Source organism: Chelonoidis abingdonii, chromosome 6 (genome assembly GCF_003597395.2).
Source record: "Chelonoidis abingdonii isolate Lonesome George chromosome 6, CheloAbing_2.0, whole genome shotgun sequence".
In the NCBI taxonomy this organism is placed as follows: Eukaryota; Metazoa; Chordata; order Testudines; family Testudinidae; genus Chelonoidis; species Chelonoidis abingdonii.
In genome coordinates, this window is record NC_133774.1 from 109,064,485 (window position 1) to 109,083,703 (window position 19,219).

General features: G+C 44.1%; 1 protein-coding gene across 5 annotated transcripts in view; it reads right to left on the bottom strand.

The window, feature by feature from the left end:
• CCDC171 (coiled-coil domain containing 171) overlaps nucleotides 1-19,219 on the bottom strand; it is a 272,987-nt gene that overhangs the window by 149,039 nt on the left and 104,729 nt on the right. For all 5 annotated transcript variants that reach the window (XM_075067320.1, XM_075067318.1, XM_075067319.1 and 2 more), the window contains 3 exons: nucleotides 15,911-16,137; nucleotides 15,049-15,231; nucleotides 7,158-7,343 (listed from right to left, as the gene is read on the bottom strand). In XM_075067320.1, coding sequence (XP_074923421.1) covers nucleotides 7,158-7,343; nucleotides 15,049-15,231; nucleotides 15,911-16,137 — 596 coding nt within the window. The remainder of the gene's footprint in view (nucleotides 1-7,157; nucleotides 7,344-15,048; nucleotides 15,232-15,910; nucleotides 16,138-19,219) is intronic.

Genomic DNA, 19,219 nt, shown 5'->3' on the forward strand with positions numbered 1-19,219 from the left:
GTTTCACTTGCCTTAATTCCTTTGACAAGCAGAACTTGGCTCCTCTATTTTTAAAAAATAATTAACATATGCCATTTTTATTACATTTAAAGGACAGTTGATCAAATGGAAATCTCAGCTACCCAAGATAATGAAGTGGTACCCTGACCATTCTTTTTCTTTTTTTATAAAGTTGGATGTAATTTCAGTTAAATGGTTTCCCTTTTATCAGATTTATTATTTTTTAAGAAATTTTAACATGGTATTAACTTGTCTAAAAAGGGCTTGAGTAACATTCCTACTCTTGGCCAATAAAACAATTACTTGTAGCACGCAGAAGAAAAAAATACAAATAGGACATTTACCTTGGAATTTGAGTACTGTTTTACTTAATATGAAAAAAGTAAAAACTTTAACAATACTTTGAACTTTACTAGCACTTCACATTGCACTTTTAGCAAATTACTATTATGGGATTAATTTACAAAACTGAACATAAGAATTACAGAAGAATGAAAAAAAACACTAAAATTGCAAGGGATGATACAACTCTTCAGATAATATCAAACTCAATTCTGCAATGCAAATTGTTATGATTTTACTTTTTGCAGATTTAGAACAAAATCTGGGAATCAAAAACTACTGAATGTAAATATAGTCTGTCATTTAAAACAAAGAGTAAGAAATACTGTATCCCATAGCCCAAGAATATAATTTTTCTGCCTTTTCTCTTTTATTCTGCTCATTGCTAATATATGTCCAGAAGGGCTCATATGAAAGAGTATCTAGAAAGATCTTTAGCAACTTATTTGTTACTGGGAGACACCTTTTGTCAATAACTATAGTGCGACTCCATTATTTTCTAAAGGTCATGTGCTGCCCTCTATCCCGGCAACCAACTCTCATTGATATCAATAAGAAATCCATGCACAGAGTGAAGGAATATATGGCCACAAAAATTTGACTATACAGTAATTCAAGTGAGGGAGGTAAAGCACCAGTTTTCTTTTTCAAATGATGTGATCACTGGAATGGAGAAAAACAGTGCCATTCTTAGATCCTCAATAACCAGTGAACTACTGCAATAATTAATTACAGAACAGTATAATATAATTAACAGTGGTTTTTACAGGTGCTGAAAAGAGTTATATATAAAACTACAATTCTTGAAAAGAGAAACTGTATTGTTTGCATGTGTTTGTAATTTTCTAAAACATTAATAACAATGCATATTTTATGAACAGTCTACAACAGTTCAAAGATGAAAGCTGAATCTTACATTTAAATTACTTTTTTAATGGACTCACATTCATGTTTTGAGAGACACTGTGTTGATACCGCTACAATGGCAAACAAGCAGAGATGAAGAGGCGGAGCGCAATCCACTTCCTATCACAAATATTCAAGGAGGAAGGTGTGCGGCCCCACAGAACCACGTAAAATGCATGAATCTCCCCTGCCACATGGAAGGGAGGTCATCTGCCTCTGTGGCAGCATCCCTCTCTTCCTGTGGATCCCAGGGCGGGTGTTCTATCGTGCAGAGACGTGGATGGGCTGAGGACAGAAGGGCTAGACTAGGGGGTGGGTCATTGACTCACAAAAGCTTTTGAAGGAAGATCATCTAGAAAACAGTCAGTTGTGGAGACTGGATATGGGGGAAGGTGGAGGATCAGTGGAGATACCATGTGCTTTTTCTATAATTTACCTCTTTTATTTTACAGGTGAACAAAGGTAGTGATAATGATCAAGAATTTAAATACAGGACAGAGTGTCTAACCTGTGGCTCATTATGGTATGGGGGGAAAAAAAGCCACGGCTTTCCCTACTGAGAATAGGGCAGGTGGAAATCCTAATTTAAAATCTATTCTTAGCTACTTTATAAATTATTTAGGTGCTGAGAACATACAATATATAGAAACTTTTAAACAACTAAAACATTTAACTAATTAATGAATTATGAATTTTAGTCTCCAACCAATTCAGAAGGGAACACGTTCTCTTTAACATGCTAAATTTGATTAATATAGTTTCCAATTAAGTTGTACACTAATGAATAATCAGCTACATTACATTCTTTAATGAACAGCTTTTAATTTAATAGAGACAATGTGTAGAACTGCCTCTTCTTGCCAGTGTGACATACAAGTTACTGGGAATCAACTGCATCCCAGAGAACATCCTAAAGCTCGACTGTCACTCTAGCAACAAAGCTCACGGGAAGTGATTAAAAAACAAACTCAAAAAATTAAATTTTCTGTTTTTATAGTGAGTGTATCCTTAGTGATTCTCTTTGAGGAGGATGTCATATACAAAGTCTCCTATTGAGTATGATGGGTGACTTTTTTTTCCTATAAAAGTTAAAACACTGCATCATCTACAGAGACTGCCTTTGCCATGTATCAAAACGACTTGGTGGCATTCTCTAAGTCTGTGCAACGATGCAAATAAAAGAAAACAATTAAAATAATTCTAATTAAAACATCTATACTCTTAGTACAAAAACAACAAAGCCACCCAATCTAAGCAACAAATTCTGGACCATATGCTCCATAAGGTGTGCACCACTAAAGGGCTCCAGCAGCAGGTACTATTTTATAGTACAGGTACAATTGCAATGGCGCAAGGTACCTGCAACGTCCCTTCCAGCAGATGTAAGTTTGGCTCTCTATGATTCAATTTAGTTAAAGAACACTACGCTTTTTAAAAGGAGGGTATAGTTATGGCTATCTATATATAATGATTTAGAAATATCTAAAAAATCCAAACGGCTCATCTCAACTCCAATCTAGATGGGACTGCTACAGTAAATACGTTTTCAAAACTCCAGGACTGAACTCTGCTCTTGTATAGCTATAAATCAAGAGTAACTTCACTGAAATCAACAGAGCCACTCAGGGTTAATGACAGCATAAATGAGATCAGAGTCTAGCCCCGGATGGGATTAAAATCTAAACTGATAAGGCTAAGAAATTAAGCAACACTGCTTTAATAAACCTATTTTATGAAAGTAAGTGAAAGCTGAGATATCTTCTTACTGACTACTACTGAAGTGTGTATAAATTTCAAAGCAGAGAATCAAATTTCAAAACACTGAACAATTTCTTTATTTTATTCTTTGTTAGAAAATTATGACAAACTGATATTTTAAGGTAATCATGTTTTTAAAAAAGACTTCAATGTACACTATTTTAGCGTCAGCTGTTAAAATTTCACCACGATTATTCCTTTGTCAAATTCAGTTAAAAATTCATCTTAAAATGTGTCACTTTTTATAAAATGCTTTTGTGTTGGGTTCATTTATAAATTATATATATTTAGAGAGTGTGACAGGACATGATTTTTCAGTTATATATCTTTAATGAAAAGAATGATCTTGCAGGTCACAAAAAAGGGATTGTCTGAATCTAAGCATCTGAAGAGAGACTTCCTGCCAGTTAAAATATGTGGGACACAAGTACAAATTATTCTTTTGCCTGTGACATTAATCCTAAATAGATGTAGGATTCAGGCAACTACCAACAAAAGCTTTTGATAAACCAAATAGATATTTAATTTTTAAAAATTTGAAAAGTAACGAGTTCTTAATACAAACTATTTCTATCACTTTTTACCGCAATACTTCTGTATCATGAAATTCTTACTCTCCAAATCCAAGAAATATTTAAAAATGCAACTGTTCTTTGGATTGTTTTATTGACTTTCAGAACAACAATCTGAAGAGGAGTGAAAGCTATTGGAAAGAAAAGAGCAAGGTGTAGAGTAGAGGATGATTTGTAAATAGAATATAATATTTTATAGATTCAAACAAAGCCAGGGGTTAAGAAAAAACTGGTGAATATTAATATCTATGCTAACCCACTACTTGGTTGGTTTTTTAAAAATTATCTTCCCTCAGTGGTTCTAAAATAATCTCAGTAGCCAATACTAAAAAGGACAAAATAGTCAAGGCTGGGCACCTAGTTGGCCGTATTCCCTTCAAAAAAGTTATCAGTGGAGGACTTTTGAGCTCAGTAGTTGTCCTTGGGCCAAATAAGCCAAAGAAAACATCAACATTGTCAGAACTGTGGATGTTGTCTATTCTATTTTCTGCATAGTTTCTCAAAAGTGACTATTAATACAAATGTGAAATGTGGAATGCAATTTTTCAAAGATCCACTTCCTCCACATTTTTGGATTTCACCCTATCATGAGAGGGTAAAATCTCAGCCTGTTCCAGTGGATTATATTTATGCAATCTAGCCAGAATAAAATCATAATTTCCCAATAGCCAACAACTGTTGGAGGTGTAAACAGCAAAATTATGACAATAAGGTATACTACAGTGGAAAGGGCTATATGAATTTTTTCCTCAAAAAACAAGCTTAGAAATAGGAAGTGGTATCCTCCAACTAATATAATACACTATTCTAAAGGAAAGGGCCATCTTCGTTTCTGAAGACTAGAAAATGAAATCCTCCATTGCAGCGAACAGATCTTAGAAAGAGGACATTTTAATTGCTTCCTTACTATATAAAAGCTAGGAAGTAATCTATTAAGTTTGGTTACATACCATGTAGGAGTATATAAGGCAACTTGCAACTAATTCCAATGAAGACTTCAAATTATAACAACAACAACTATCTCCTACTGTGAACTACTACTTCTCTTCTGGCCCCTTCCGTAGCGTCCACCACTCTACAGAAAACCCCACATTCTTGACCTGACACCTCTTCCTAGCTACCATCTCCATTCCCCCCATTTCACCTCTGAGCTCTTGACTAGGCCATTTATAACTGCTGCTTTAAATGACATTATCTATTTATATTTGGTCCATTTTTAAAAAAAAAGCCTTTACAAACCCCAAAAGTAATAGAACGGTTTTCATAGTGTATATAAATATATAAAAAAATCCAATGCCTTCTGTTCCATCTTCATCCTCTTTGACCCCTTTACTACCTCTGATATTGTTGATTACTCTCTCGTCAGCACCCTGTATTCTATTGGTTTTTGTAGCCTGTATTATTGGTTTTCTTCCAACCTCTTGACTTCTCTTCTTTCACAGTTCATCTTCCTCCCTTCTCTGTTGGATTCTCACAATACTCTGTTGTTGGCCCCCTCCTTTTCACGTCATCACTGAGCAATCCCATGGTTAATCACATATGCATTGTGCCAATGACTCTCAAATCTATATCTGCATACCTCAACTCTTTTTTTGTCCAGTTCCAAATACAGAACCATCTCTCCAAAATATCCTGACTTGTTTGCTGTCAGCTCAAGATTAACACATCCAACACTGAGCTCTATTTTTCTTCCTAAACCTCTCCCACTTCATCACTCTGCCACAAGTGACACCCCTATTTTCCCTATCACTCACATTTGCAACATCGTGTTACGTCTTTCTCCACAATGTATTGAAGAACCAACCCTTTCTTTCTGACCTGAAGGTATAATAGTTGTCCATGCTCTGCTACCTTTTGGCTTGTCCAAAATGCAATTGCAAAAATTATAGATTATGACACTTCTCTGAATACCTCTACTAGCTCTTACTAGTTCACATCAAGTTTAAACTTCATACCCTTATCTTAAAATACCTGTTCAGCTCCATTCTAGCCTACATACAATATATGGTAGCGGTAAATTCTCCATCACATTTAAATCAAGATTGGATCCCTTTCTAAAAAATATGCTCTAGTTTGATCACAAGCTATTTGGCTTGATGTAGGAATTATTTGGAGAAAGGTTATGTTTTGTGATATGCAGGAGGTCAGACTAGATCATCACAATGGTCTCTTCTGGCTTTAATCTATTATTCTGATTTCTGATCATATTCGTTCTCCACTCTTTCATTTTGGCAAAATTGTAGTCTTGACGTTCACTTCACTTCCTTTTCCCCTTGTTATCCCTTATGCAAGGGACAGCTTCTAAATCCTAATGAGACAGGGCCTCTACTCCTTTTACTCACTCCAGTGTATGCTAAACTGAGTCAAATGCTTTCTCCGCCCAAAGTTACATTTGAGGAAAGAGTGAGATCAGAATAACTAATTTTTTAAAAAGTCTATATTGACTACCTGTGTGGGGGCATGGCTACACTTGCAGATGAAGAGTGGTGTAAGTTAAACCAGCCCTGGGAGAGTTTAGTAGGGAAAGCGCTGCCGTGTGTTCACACTGTCAGATTCAAGCGCACTGGCATGGCCACATTAGCAGCTCTTGCAATGCCACAGAGAGCAGCACATTGTAGTAGCTATCCCAGCATGCAAATGGCTGCAACGTGTTTTTCAAATGAGGGGGATGGAGTGCAGTGTGATAGGGAGTGTGTTGTGTGTATGTGAGGGGAGAGAGAGTGGGCTTTTGGGGGTCTGAAAGTATGTCAGCATGCTGTCTTGTAAGTTCAGAGGGCAGCAGACCTCCCTTTGCCCTGCCTCTCTCTCTCACAGCAAGCAACATTCCACACTAATGGCAAATAAGCATGCCAGCTGTCAGAAATGAAGCTCTGAAAGGGCATATCTGCATTCCTACAGCCAAGTTAAAAAAAACAACAAAACAAGAGTGGCCACTTGACTTAACAGGATTATGGGACGTTTCCAGAGGCAGAGTAAAGCGCAGTAATGCACACCCCATTCATACGGACGCCGGGGTGTTTCAGCCGAGGCGCTGAAAGCGTTATGCTTCTCATGGAGAAGCATTACCAGGAATGCTCCAGCTGCAGAGTCCAGGCACTGAGCTGCAGAGTCCAGGAGCTCCAGCTGCAGAGTCCAGTGTGGATGGGTCGTGAGTTAGGGCGCCTGAGGCTGCTTTAATGTGCTCTAAACTTGCAAGCGTAGCCAAGCCCTCAGTGTCATCCTCTCTATCTTTTAGATTATAAACTCAAGACAGGGACTGTCTTGATTTGTATCTTGTACAGGAACAAATTAATTGTCAATGCTTAACAAATAAATAGTGATCATATTTTCCAGCGCACATATGCCACTCCCAATGTTAAAAATGGATGCTACACCCACAAGACCTCACCATAAAAGGTAATAAGTATCTCCTGATCGCCCTCAACCCTCATTGGATTGAGTAATCCTTATTCCTGCAAACACTCCCATTTACTTTCATGGGATTATTCATGAGAGTACTTGTGAGGGCTGCCAATATTGGCCCATGCACTTGAGAGGCAAACAACTTCTCTTCTCTATTTAGAAGCAATATTGTCCTACCTTTACAGCTTCACTTAGGGTTTGGTTTTTGTCCGCTTCTTCACTTGAGTGCAATTCCAGTTTATAATTTAACTCCTGTAGCTGTTGTGCCTGCTCATTCAAAAGCATTTGTGCCTGCTGCTCTCGATGTAATGCATTATTCAGTTCTTCACATGCACTTTCAAACCTCTCATGGGTGATCAATTTCTGATAAAGGAAATAAATTGTGTTCTATCATGGAATAACTCCATTGTTTATACACTTCACCTTCAGAATTCCACTTACTAATACACAACATTCTAATGCAAAAAGTTTTTAAACGCTCAATATCTGCCCAAGAGACCTTTTTTTCCTAAAGTGAAGCTCATTGCAAAACATTGTTAAATTACTTTATTTGTTGTATTTTCTCATCTGTAATGTATTTACAAAGTATACTGAAATTTTGTGTGTGTGATTCCAAAACAGATCAAAGAGGACATCTCAATTGTTAAAAAAAGTGTTTACTAAAGGAAGGAATTTGCAGATGAGCATTTGTGCATTTCAGTACACACCCTGTTAAACCCTTATAAATTCCTGTGTGGACCTGATTCTCACAGAGCGCTCCAGAAGACAAAGAAAGGAAGTGCCTCCTGAGGGACAGCACTTAACTGACAATCTAAAAAGTGACAATTTAATCTGACAATTTAAGGAAGTGTAATGGAAAAAAGCCTGTTAAAAACAAAACTGAAGACATGAGATACACTTGTTCAGCTGTTCTACCTGCTGGAGACAATAAGTACAATGGACAGACCCTTGATGTGGGAAAATTAGGTTACAAAACACTTTGATCTCCTATCTCCACTGTTTGATGCAGCACTACATTAATAAACAATAGGGAAAACAAGGTTACTCACCTTTGTAACTGTTGTTCTTCGAGATGTGTTGCTCATATCCATTCCAGTAGGTAGGTGATTCCCGAGCCTTACCTAGGCGGTGGGGTCGGAGTGAGACGTTGCGGAAAGCAAGACCGCTGTACCGAAGGCGGCGTCGTCTCGAGATTGGTCAACCAGCGCATAGTGCGATGTAAAAGTGTGCACGGACGACCAGGTAGCCGCCCGGCATATGTCTTGGATGGGGACTTGGGCCAGGAAAGCAGCCGAAGAGGCTTGAGCCCGAGTAGAATGGGCGGTGATCCAGCCAAGCGGGACGTGAGCCAATTCGTAGCACGTCCGGATACACGATGTTACCGATGATGAAATCCGCTGTGAAGTTACAGGGAGACCTTTCATACGCTCTGCCACCGCTATGAATAACTGGGGCGAGCGTCTGAAGGCTTTAGTCCTGCTGATGTAGAATGCCAGGGCCCGGCGGACATCTAAGGTGTGCAGCTGCTGGTCACGGTCACTCGCGGCATGTGTGCGGCTTCGGGAAGAAGACCGGCAGGAAAATATCTTGATTAAGATGGAATGGTGAGACAACCTTCGGAAGGAAGGCTGGGTGTGGTCGGAGCTGCACCTTATCTTTGTGAAAGATGGTGTAAGGTGGGTCTACGACCAACGCACGGAGCTCGGATACGCGTCTGGCAGAGGTGATAGCTACCAGGAAGGACATCTTCCATGACAGATATAGTAAGGAGCAGGTTGCTAACGGCTCAAAAGGGGGCCCCATGAGTCTAGAGAGTACCAGGTTCAGATCCCACGTAGGGAAGGAGGCTTAACCGGAGGGTAGAGTCTCTCCAATCCTTTAAGGAACCTGAAACGATGGGGTGTGAAAAGGTGGAAGTACCGGACTCTCCAGGATGGAAGGTGGAGATTGCGGCTAGATGGACCCTAATGGAAGAGAGGGCTAGGCCCTGGCCCTTGAGATAGAGCAAGTAGTCCAGGACTACAGAGACTGGAACGGCAGTAGGGACCATGGAACTCCGTGCACACCAGAATGAGAATCGCTTCCACTTTGCGAGATAAGTGGCCCGCGTAGAGGGTTTCCTGCTACCTAAAAGGAACTTGTTGGACCTCGGCGAGCACTGGCGCTCAGACTCGTTCAACCAGACAGGAAGCCACGCCGTCAGGTGTAGGGACGGGAGGTCTGGGTGACGAAGCCTGCCGAAGTCCTGTGTTATAAGGTCCGGGTAGAGAGGTAGTGATATTGGAGGTGCCAGGGACAGGTCGAGCAGCATGGTGTACCAATACTGTCTCGGCCATGCCGGAGCGATCAGGATCAGCTTGGCCTTGTCCCTGCGTAGCTTGAGCAGGACCCTGTGGACTAACGGGAACGGTGGAAACGCATACAGGAGACCCCTCGTCCATGGAATGAGAAAGGCGTCCGAGAGGGAGCCCGGGGGCGGCCCTGCAGGGAGCAGAACATCTGACACTTCCTGTTCTCCTTGGAGGCGAATAGGTCTATCTGGGGAAAGCCCACTTCCGGAAAACAGAAAACAGGATGTCCGGACGGATGGACCATTCGTGTGTCAGGAACGATCGGCTCAGGCGTCCGCTAGAGTATTCCGGACCCCCGGGAGGAAGGAGGCTATCAAGTCGATCGACTGGGCTATACAAAAGTCCCACAGTTTCAGAGCCTCTTGGCAAAGGGGAGAAGATCGTGTTCCTCCTTGCTTTTATATAATACATGGCCGTTGTGTTGTCCGTGAAAATGGCAACACAACAACCTGTAGCTGCTCGCGAAATGCCTGGCATGCCAAGCGGACCGCCCTTAGCTCGCGGACATTGATGTGGAGTTGGAGTTCTGGCAAGGACCAAAGACCTTGGGTCTGCAGATGGCCGAGGTGCGCGCCCCACCCCAGAGAGGAAGCATCCGTCGTCAGGGATAGCGAGGGTTGAGGCGGATGAAACGGCCGACCGGCGCACACTAGGGCGGGTCCAGCCACCAGTTGAGGGAGCCCATATGTGTGATGGTACTGGAAACTATCATGTCCAGGGCATCCCTGCGTGGCCGAAAGACTGAGGCGAGCCAGAGTTGCAGAGGGCGCATGCGTAGTCTCGCGTGCTTCGTCACAAAGGTGCACGCAGCATGTGACTGAGGAGGCCGAGGACGGTGTGGGCAGTGGTAGTGGGGAGGCATGGAGCCCTGAACGAGAGAAACTATCGCTCTGAACCTTGAGGAGCAAGCTGGCTGTTGCTCGATTCGAGTCCAGCAGTGCTCCTATAAATTCTATTTCCTGCGTTGGGAGCAGGATGGATTTTGTCGAGATTGATGATCAATCCTAGACGAGAGAAACAGATCTTGATGAACTGTACATGCCCGGTTACCTGGGCCTCGGAAGCCCCTCGAATCAGCCAGTCGTCGAGGTAGGGAAAGACATGAATGTGACGACGACGGAGGTAGGCCGCGACTACTGCCATACACTTGGTAAAAACTCGAGGGCCGAGGAGAGGCCGAAGGGCAGAACTGCAAACTGGTAGTGACGACGGTTCACTACGAAACGAAGAAACCTCCTGTGCGGTGGGTAGATCGCGATATGAAAATATGCGTCCCTCATGTCGAGAGCAGCGTACCAATCTCCGGATCGAGGGAAGGAATGATGTTTTCCAGGCATAGCCATGCGGAACTTGAGCTTCCTGATAGGCTTGTTCAGAGCTCGCAGGTCTAAGATGGGGTGGAGGCCGCCTTTCGCCTTGGGAATCAGGAAGTACCTGGAATAGAACCCTCTGCCTCTCATGGCCTCTGGAACCTCCTCTATGGCTCCCAATGCGAGGAGCTTTGAAACTTCCTGTAGGAGGAGTTGCTCGTGAGAGGGGTCCCTGAAGAGGGACGAGGAGGGAGGGTGGGAAGGCGGGGTCGAAACAAACTGAAGACGGTAGCCACCTTCCACCGTGCTGAGGACCCAGCGGTCTGATGTTAGCTGGACCAGGCAGGGAAGAAAGCGGCGAGGCGGTTGGAAAACTGAGCGGGATCCTGGAGGAAATCGGTACGGTGCTCTCGAGCGCACCTTCAAAAGCTAGGTTTCGGTCCCGCTGGTGGTTTGGCGGGACCGGAGTTGTGACCCCCTTGAGGGCCAGACTTGCGTCTACGAGAGGTCCTGCCTCTGCGCCTGGAGAAGTCCTGTCTCGGTCGAGGTGGGGGGTAGAACCGTCGGGGCTGGGGACGGAAGGGCCGTCTTTGAGTCTGCGGCGTGTGCATCCCCAGCGAGCGCATTATCACGCGATTGTCTTTAAGACTTTGGAGGCGAGGGTCTGTCTTCTGAGAGAAAGAGAGACCCTGGCCGTCAAAGGGGAGGTCCTGTATCGTGTACTGGACCTCGGCGGTAAGCCGGACGCTTGCAGCCACGAAATACGCCTCATAGCGACCCCTGATGCAAGAGTTCTAGCTGCGGAGTCTGCTGCATCTAAAGAGGCCTGAAGGGAGGTCCGCGCCACCTTTTACCCTCCTGCAGGAGCGCCGAGAAACTCTTGGCGGAGTCCTGTGGGAGAAGGTCAGTAAATTTCCCACTGCCTCCCAAGTGTTAAAACTGTAACGGCTCAGTAGGGCCTGTTGATTGCGACTCTGAGCTGGAGGCCCCCAGCAGAGTAAATCTTCCTGCCCAGGAGGTCCATCGCGCCTTGCCTCTCTAGACTTGGGCGCAGGGCTTGTTGGCCATGCCGCTCTCGCTCGTTGACTGATTGGACCACCAACGAGCAAGGCGGAGGTGAACATACAGGTATTCGTACCCTGTGGACGGGACCATGTATTTGCGCTCAACCCCTTTTGCCGTGGGCGGCACGAAGCCGGGGTCTGCCAGATTGTATCGGCTCGTGCCTGGATGGTATGAATGAAGGGGAGCGCTACGCGGGTTGGGCCTCCGCCGAGAGATAGTGACCACGTGTCATCCACCTCGGGACTTCCTCTACTGGTAGGTTTATGTTCAAAGCAACCCGTCGTAGAAGGTCCTGGTGAGCCCTGAGGTCGATAGGCGGTGGCCCTGATGGGATGTTCCCGCCACAGCCTCGTCCGGGAAGAAGAGGACGAGACTCCCTGGACCAAAGGGTCTTGAAGAGACTCTTGGTCCGGTGGGGCATCCACGGCTTGGTCAGGGTGAGGCGCGTCCTGGCGGGGAGCTGTTCCATAGTGTCCGCAGGTGGTCTGCTCACCGTGGACTCAGGTGCCCTTCGGTCGGAGGGAACTGAGCGAGGCGGTGGCTGGTGACGCCCCTGGCTCTGGTGGTATGCCCACGGAGTCCAAAAGGGCCACTGCTGAGGGCCTTGAGGTCCGAATCCCCATAGACGCCGAAGTCGCCATGGGAGGAAACGGATGGTTGGCGGGTTGGCCACGGTGGGGCCGAGAGTGGAGATGATCATCTCTACGGCCAGGTGAATCACGTCCACGTGGGTGCCGGGAACGATACTTGGAGTCCCGCCGGTGCCGTGAATGCGACCGGACCTACTACCAGCGCGTGCGGTGCCGGGAGATCGACCTGGTGCCGGGAGCCGCCGTGCCGAGATCGGCTGCGAGACCTGCGGTGCCTGGAGGTCGATCGGTGGCCGGGACCCTCCGTGCCGAGACCGGCTCCGTGACGTACGGTGCCGGGAGCGGTGCCTAGATCTAGAACGGCGCCGGTAATGCCGCGACGACGATCGGGACCGTGAGCGTACCGCGAGTACGTCCGGTACCGTGAAGGGAACGGTACCGGGACTGAGAGCGGCGCGGGCGGGATCCGGAGCGATGGTGAGACCGGGACCGTCTGCGAGACCTCGACCTGGAACGAAGTGCCCACGGTGCCGGGGGAGAAGGTCTCACGACAGCCGGCTTGCCAGAGATTGTGGGACCCCGCACCGGCGGTGCCAGGGTCGAGGCAGCTCAGGCTCCGTCATCGGCAATGAGGTCTCGTGCGGCTGAGAATGTCTCCAAGGTTGAAGGCACAATGAGCTCAACCGCGGCACCGCGTCGCGGGGAGCCAATAGGCACCGGACTCGACGGCTTTCCGAGGCCAGAATCCACGGTGCAACAGACCTCGATGCCGCGGCAGGAGTGTCGGTGCGGGCGGTCTGTTGTGGGCAAACGCTCTGACTGCGGGGCTGGTGTAGTGGCCGCAGGAGGCTTACGCTTCTTGCCTCTCGGAGAGTGCGGAAGCGGTGCCAACCAGGAGTTGGTGCCGGAGACTGGTGAGGTGTCTCTTTGGGAAGGGTGTATGATGCGGTGCCGAGGAGCGCTTGTTGCCCAGGTGCCCGGGCGGCGGTGCCGAGGACGGTGGAGTGAGCGCTGCCTCCATGAGCAACTGTTTCAAGGCGAACGTCCCTCTCTTTCCTGGTGCGGGGCTTGAACGCCTTACAAATCTTGCATCTGTCTGTCAGGTGGGAGTCGCCCAGACACTTCAGACAAGAATCGCGGGTCGCCTGTGGGCATCGGCGACGGCAGGCCACGCACGGTTTGAAGCCCGGCGACCCGGGCATGAGCCCGGTACCGTGGGGTAGGGGACGGGCTAAACCGCGATCCCTACTAAACTAATTACAAACAACTAAAATAAAAAAACTATACTACTAACTATTTAAAGTTCAACTATATACAAATTCAAGAGGATACGAGTGAATGCTAGGAGGTGGTGAGAACAGATAATCTGAGCTCCACAGTTCCAGACGACCGACACGGGCGGTAAGAAGGAACTGAGGAAGTGGTCGGGCCGGCAGGGGGTATATATCAGGCACCATGGCGGCGCCACTCCAGGGGGCGCCCTGCCGGCCCACCGAGTGTTGCTAGGGTAAAAGTCTCTGACGAACATGCACGCGGCGCACGCACACCTACTGGAATGGATATGAGCAAGCACTCGAAGAAGAACTTTTAGTTCATGACAGCATGGTCCACACAGCCCACTTAGTGCACAACACGTTGGTGTGCTTAAGAAATCATACCCCCCTAGTGCACATGATTGTTAGGTGTCGATGAGTCCTCAGAAAATAAATCCATCACAATTTGTGGAAGCTACTACACATCCCAAAAACAGGATGTTTCTAAACACACCAGGGAAGCTACAAAGCACTCATAACTGTTCATTCCCTTTCTCTGGATGAAAATTGACTTGATCTGAATGCCCTCTACAGAAACGAGCTCAGAGTTTTGTTAAGGGAGGCGGTGAAGATGCCCAGTACATCTCCAACCTCCTAGAGGAGAATGAATTACCCCCTGACAGCTGTGGAGAGCTGTCACGTGGTTACAATGGAGAACAGTCTCTGATCTGCAATGAGGACGCATCAGTCTGAAAAAACCTCCACTCCCTGCACAGTCAAGAGATGGAGGATAAAGCCCTTGAAGTAATTCCAGATAAAGGGACCTGTTTTTAGTCCCTCCCTTTCATCCCTACCAGCTGTAGCTGTGCAGTGATCAACATGGCCTTATGGCTGTAGTAAATCCAGTGGCTCAGGGATGAGGCACAGAGAGAGGGTTTGGCAAATACAGGCTGCTGGGGATGTGGTAAAATCATCTGCATAAATTCTCTCCCACAAGAGAAAAACTATTCTCAAGATTGCACTTATTGACACAAACTAGCTTCAGAACTTGACTCATAAAAAAGATACAGTAAAGAGGTGTGTCAGAATATGGAGCAAGGGTAAAACAGAGCTTAAAATATTGTGTTTATGCTGTACAATGTTGTCATGAATGTACCGTACTTATTAAAAATGCACGACTGCTCTAGCTGAAGGGCTATATATGTTCTGTATGGTGTGTAAATCAGAAATGAACATTTTCAGCATGTGAAAGAAAAACTGGGTCTGTCAAAGAGCAAACGTGTAATTCACCCAAAATATCTCATTCTGCAAAATAAAATGAAACTCCTGTGGAAAAGAGTCACTTTTTAATACATCTGGCTTGCAGCTTGGTGACATTCATGAGGCAAGTTTTCTGTTAATAATTGGATTTATACTTATTTTTCTAAAGAACACAAATCAAAAATATGTAAAAGGAGGCTTTCCTTTAAGCCACTCTTTTCTAAATTAAATATACTTACAGATTGCTTAAATGCATTTAATTGCTCTTGCAGGCTGTGGGCTTTGTCAGCCTCTTTTTTCATCTCATTCAAATTCCGTTTGAATTCTGTGAGTTCTAAGCGTAGTGAACGGCGTTCCACTTCTGCTGTGTGCAGCCTTTGTGTAAATTCAAATATTTGCTTCTGCAAGGATGCTATGCTTTTCTGTTAGTATAAATAGAAATAATTTTATGTACTCTAAATTTGCTATTTTAGCAATAAATCAATAGTATTTAATACCCAAGCAAACCAAATGAAGCTTTCATTCTGCACGCATCCACCAACACATTAACACACACATTAACACGCACACACAAAGAGCACTATTTCACCTGCTGTTCTGGGTCACTGAAAAATTCCTAAATACATACATACATACATACATACATACATAGAGTAGATGTTTGGGGAGAAGAAGTTTTACTGAGTTTCTGCAAAAACGTAACATGTATTTTGCATTACCAAAGTACACTGGAAGAAGAGAAGGCGAGAATATTTTTTTAACAAAATCATTACTCTTAACTTCAAAAGGAGTTACAGGATGTTCTTACAAAGAAAATTCAATTTTGACAGATTTTAGAAAAGAAAAATTATTTCAAGCTTAATACAACCAAATCTCATGCCTTACAATTTTTTTATTTTATATTAAAAAATGTAACCGATTCAGGGCCCAATCTTTTCTGGTGTAAATCGCCATTTAATTTTGTATACAAGTTAGTTAAATTAAAGTCAGCTGTGAAGCACAACCTGAAAATGAAATAAGCATCATAACTATTTTGAAAGCTCTACTATAATTATTCTGTGAAATTTTATATATATATAAATCAGCAAGAAATACACATACTGTAATGGGTATTCTATCACCTAGTCCAGCTTTTAGCGCCTGTGCATTTATTTTATGAAGTCCACGAGCCAGTCTTTGAACCAAGGAGTCCTTCTCTATATATGTGATGGTCCTGCTACTATCCACTGCTATAGTCTCCATTAGTACATTAAGTTTGTCCATGAGTTTTGAAAAAGAATTCCTGGCTGCACTTATGAGTAAGTGTCCACAAAGCCAGGAATTTGGATCTTTAAGAAAAAAGAAAAGAAAAGAGAAATACATATTTAAAAAGTAAGTTCTTTCTTCTTATTATTTTATAAAAACATATACATGTCTGAATAAGATTATTGGGAATGATGCCACTGAACTAAGGGAGGAAGACTCAACTCACTGGGCTTGAGCCTTAAATTCTTACTCAGGGTACGTCTAGACTACAGGATTATTCCAATTTTACATAAACCGGTTTTGTAAAACAGATTGTATAAAGTCGAGTGCACGTGGCCACACAAAGCACAATAATTTGGCGGTGTGTGTCCATGTACCGAGGCTAGCATTGATTTCTGGAGCATTGCACTGTGGGTAGCTATCCCGTAGCTATCCCATAGTTCCTCAGTCTCCCCCACTATGGAATTCTGGGTTGAGATCCCAGTGAAATAACAGGTCGGGGTTGATTCTGGGTAAATGTCGTCACTCAATCCTTCCTCTGTCCCCCCATTTGTGTGAGGAAGTCAATAAAGGAATGCAGGAATAATGTAAACACCGACTTTTTAGTGAGTAAAGTGAGGGGGAGGAAGCCTCCAGCCTGGCTATGATAGCTAGGCGGACATTAAACGGTGTGGGGGGGAGGAAGCCCAGCTTCCTGCTGCTATGATAGTCCAGGGAGTGCCAGAATCTTTGTCCTTAGACATGAAAGGGGGGGGCTGATGGAGCTCAGCCCCAGTTGCTTGATGAAGATGGTTACCACCGTTCTGTCCATCTGCCAGGAATGACCGGGAGTCATTCCTATTTTTACCCATGCGCCCCGGCTGACCTCACCAGGCCAGCCAGGGAGCACTCATGTATACGGAACAGATGGGTCTAGCGCCACGTACACGTTTGCCACCGGGAAGGAGGGAGGAGTGCTGCTGTTCAGTGCTGCGAGCACCGCGTCTACCAGCAGCATACAGTAGACATATATGAAATTATAAACTCTTTACTTTTTCCACTTTTCTTTCATGGGGGGGAGAGGGAGTAAATTGACGAGATATATCCTGAACCACCCTGGACAATGTGTTTGACTCTACCGGCACTGGGAGCTCAGCCAAGAATGCAAATGCTTTTCGAGACTGCGGGACTGTGGATAGCTTCCTCAGTAGCCCCTCCCTCCCTCCCTCCATGAGCGCCATTGATTCTTTGCTCTTTCCGTTATGCTTGTCACGCAGCACTGTGCTGTGGCCTCTGTCTATCATAGCCCTGGAGATTTTTTCAAATGCTTTGTCATTTCATCTTCTGTAACGGAGCTCTGATAGAACGATGTCTCTCCATACAGCGATCAGATACAGTATCTCCCGTACGGTCCATGCTGGAGCTCTTTTTGGTTTGGAACTGCATGCCACCCGTTGCCTGATCAGAGCTCCATGCTGGGCAAACAGGAAATGAAATTCAAAAGTTCGCGGGGCTTTTCCTGTCTACCTGGCCAGTGCATCTGAGTTCAGATTGGTTTCCAGAGCGGTCACAATGGTGCACTGTGGGATACCGCCCAGAGGCCAATACCGTCAATTTGTAGCCACGCTAACCCTAATCCGACATGGCAATACCGATTTCAGTGCTACTCCTCTCGTTGGCGAAGAGTACAGAAACCGGTTTAAAGAGCCCTGTATAGCGATATAAATGGCCTTGTTGTGTGGACGGGTGCTGGGTTAAATCAGTTTAACGCTGCTAAATTCGGTTTAAACGCATAGTGTAGACTAGGCCTCAGACAATGCTCTTATTCCAATCAAAAGGAGTCTTCCCCAAGTAGAGAATTTGGGCCAAATTCTACCTTCAGATAGGAAGTGCTGCTTCTACTAACTACCACTGGAGTTATATGTACAAACATGAGGGCAGAACTTGGCCCAACAAAAATAACTTTTGTTAATATATAATTTTTCAAATAATTCTATGTTATCCTCCAATACTGTATTTTAAGTCCTTTTTCTTGTATAGTCCAACCTTTGGATTAATAAAATGCAAAAGTTTCTGATGCACACAAATTACATACTATATGACAAACGTCTTTGCATGTGTTCACACATTTGACAGCAGAAGGTAAATCACTTTACTGTAATATTTAAAATGCGAGTGTATAACTGATTTTCTTCTTTTTTTCAGCATAGTTGTCTAAATAATTTGCTGTTTAAAACTAGTGAGGCTTGGTACCTTAATGCCATACTATTTATATTCTGAGACAAGAGAATATAATTTACCTTATTCCAAGGCAATTAAAATTTTACAGCTACAATTACTTATTTTCCCACAGGATTTTGGTAATCATCCTTCTCACATAATGGACTTAAGGCCCCAGCACACCCAACATGTCCTGCTTACTGCTAGATACGTCAGGTCTGTAATTAATAATTGTGTTTAATGTTGATAAATAAAATTGTCAGTGCTCCTTCTACTAATTGGTATTCCAGATAACGGTTAATAGGTTTATTTATGCCTTAATAAAAGTCTTGTAATTTAGTTTTCCCTCTGCAAGGCAGGTCTTAATCTGTCATTACTTGTCTTATGATACTATCAGTGTAAGATGACAAGCATGGAGGAACTTATTTACATTCAGTAGTACACCAGATCTCCTGTTGCTGTAGTGAATTAAAATATTTTCTTTAAAGCAGAAGCAGAAAAACCAAGACAGCTTCTTTAAAACAAAGAATTCTTCTTTACGCTATAAGGATCAAATCAAAAGTTTCAAACAAATAGAACATGAAGACTTATAGAGCATTCTTTACAATGGGTACCAGAGCATTATCGAAATTATACAGGTAGAATCAAACATAAGTGAACAAAGAATATTATAGCACGTGATCAAATCAAAATACTCTTTGCATGATAATGCATCTACATTGCAACATATTCTGTCATCTGTATTGTAGCAATTTGAAATGATGGCTTCACTTTAAAAAAAACCCAAAAGATTTTCTGTGCCACCAGAGTGAATATGTAGACTTTTGATTTTGAAGATTAGCACAGAGATAAACTTTGCTTTTATGCTCCTCAAATGATCAAAGCATCACTGTGATGTGTCGTTCCATATTCTTTATGCTTATGATATGAATATGACATAACTGAAATATACTTCATGCAAGATGG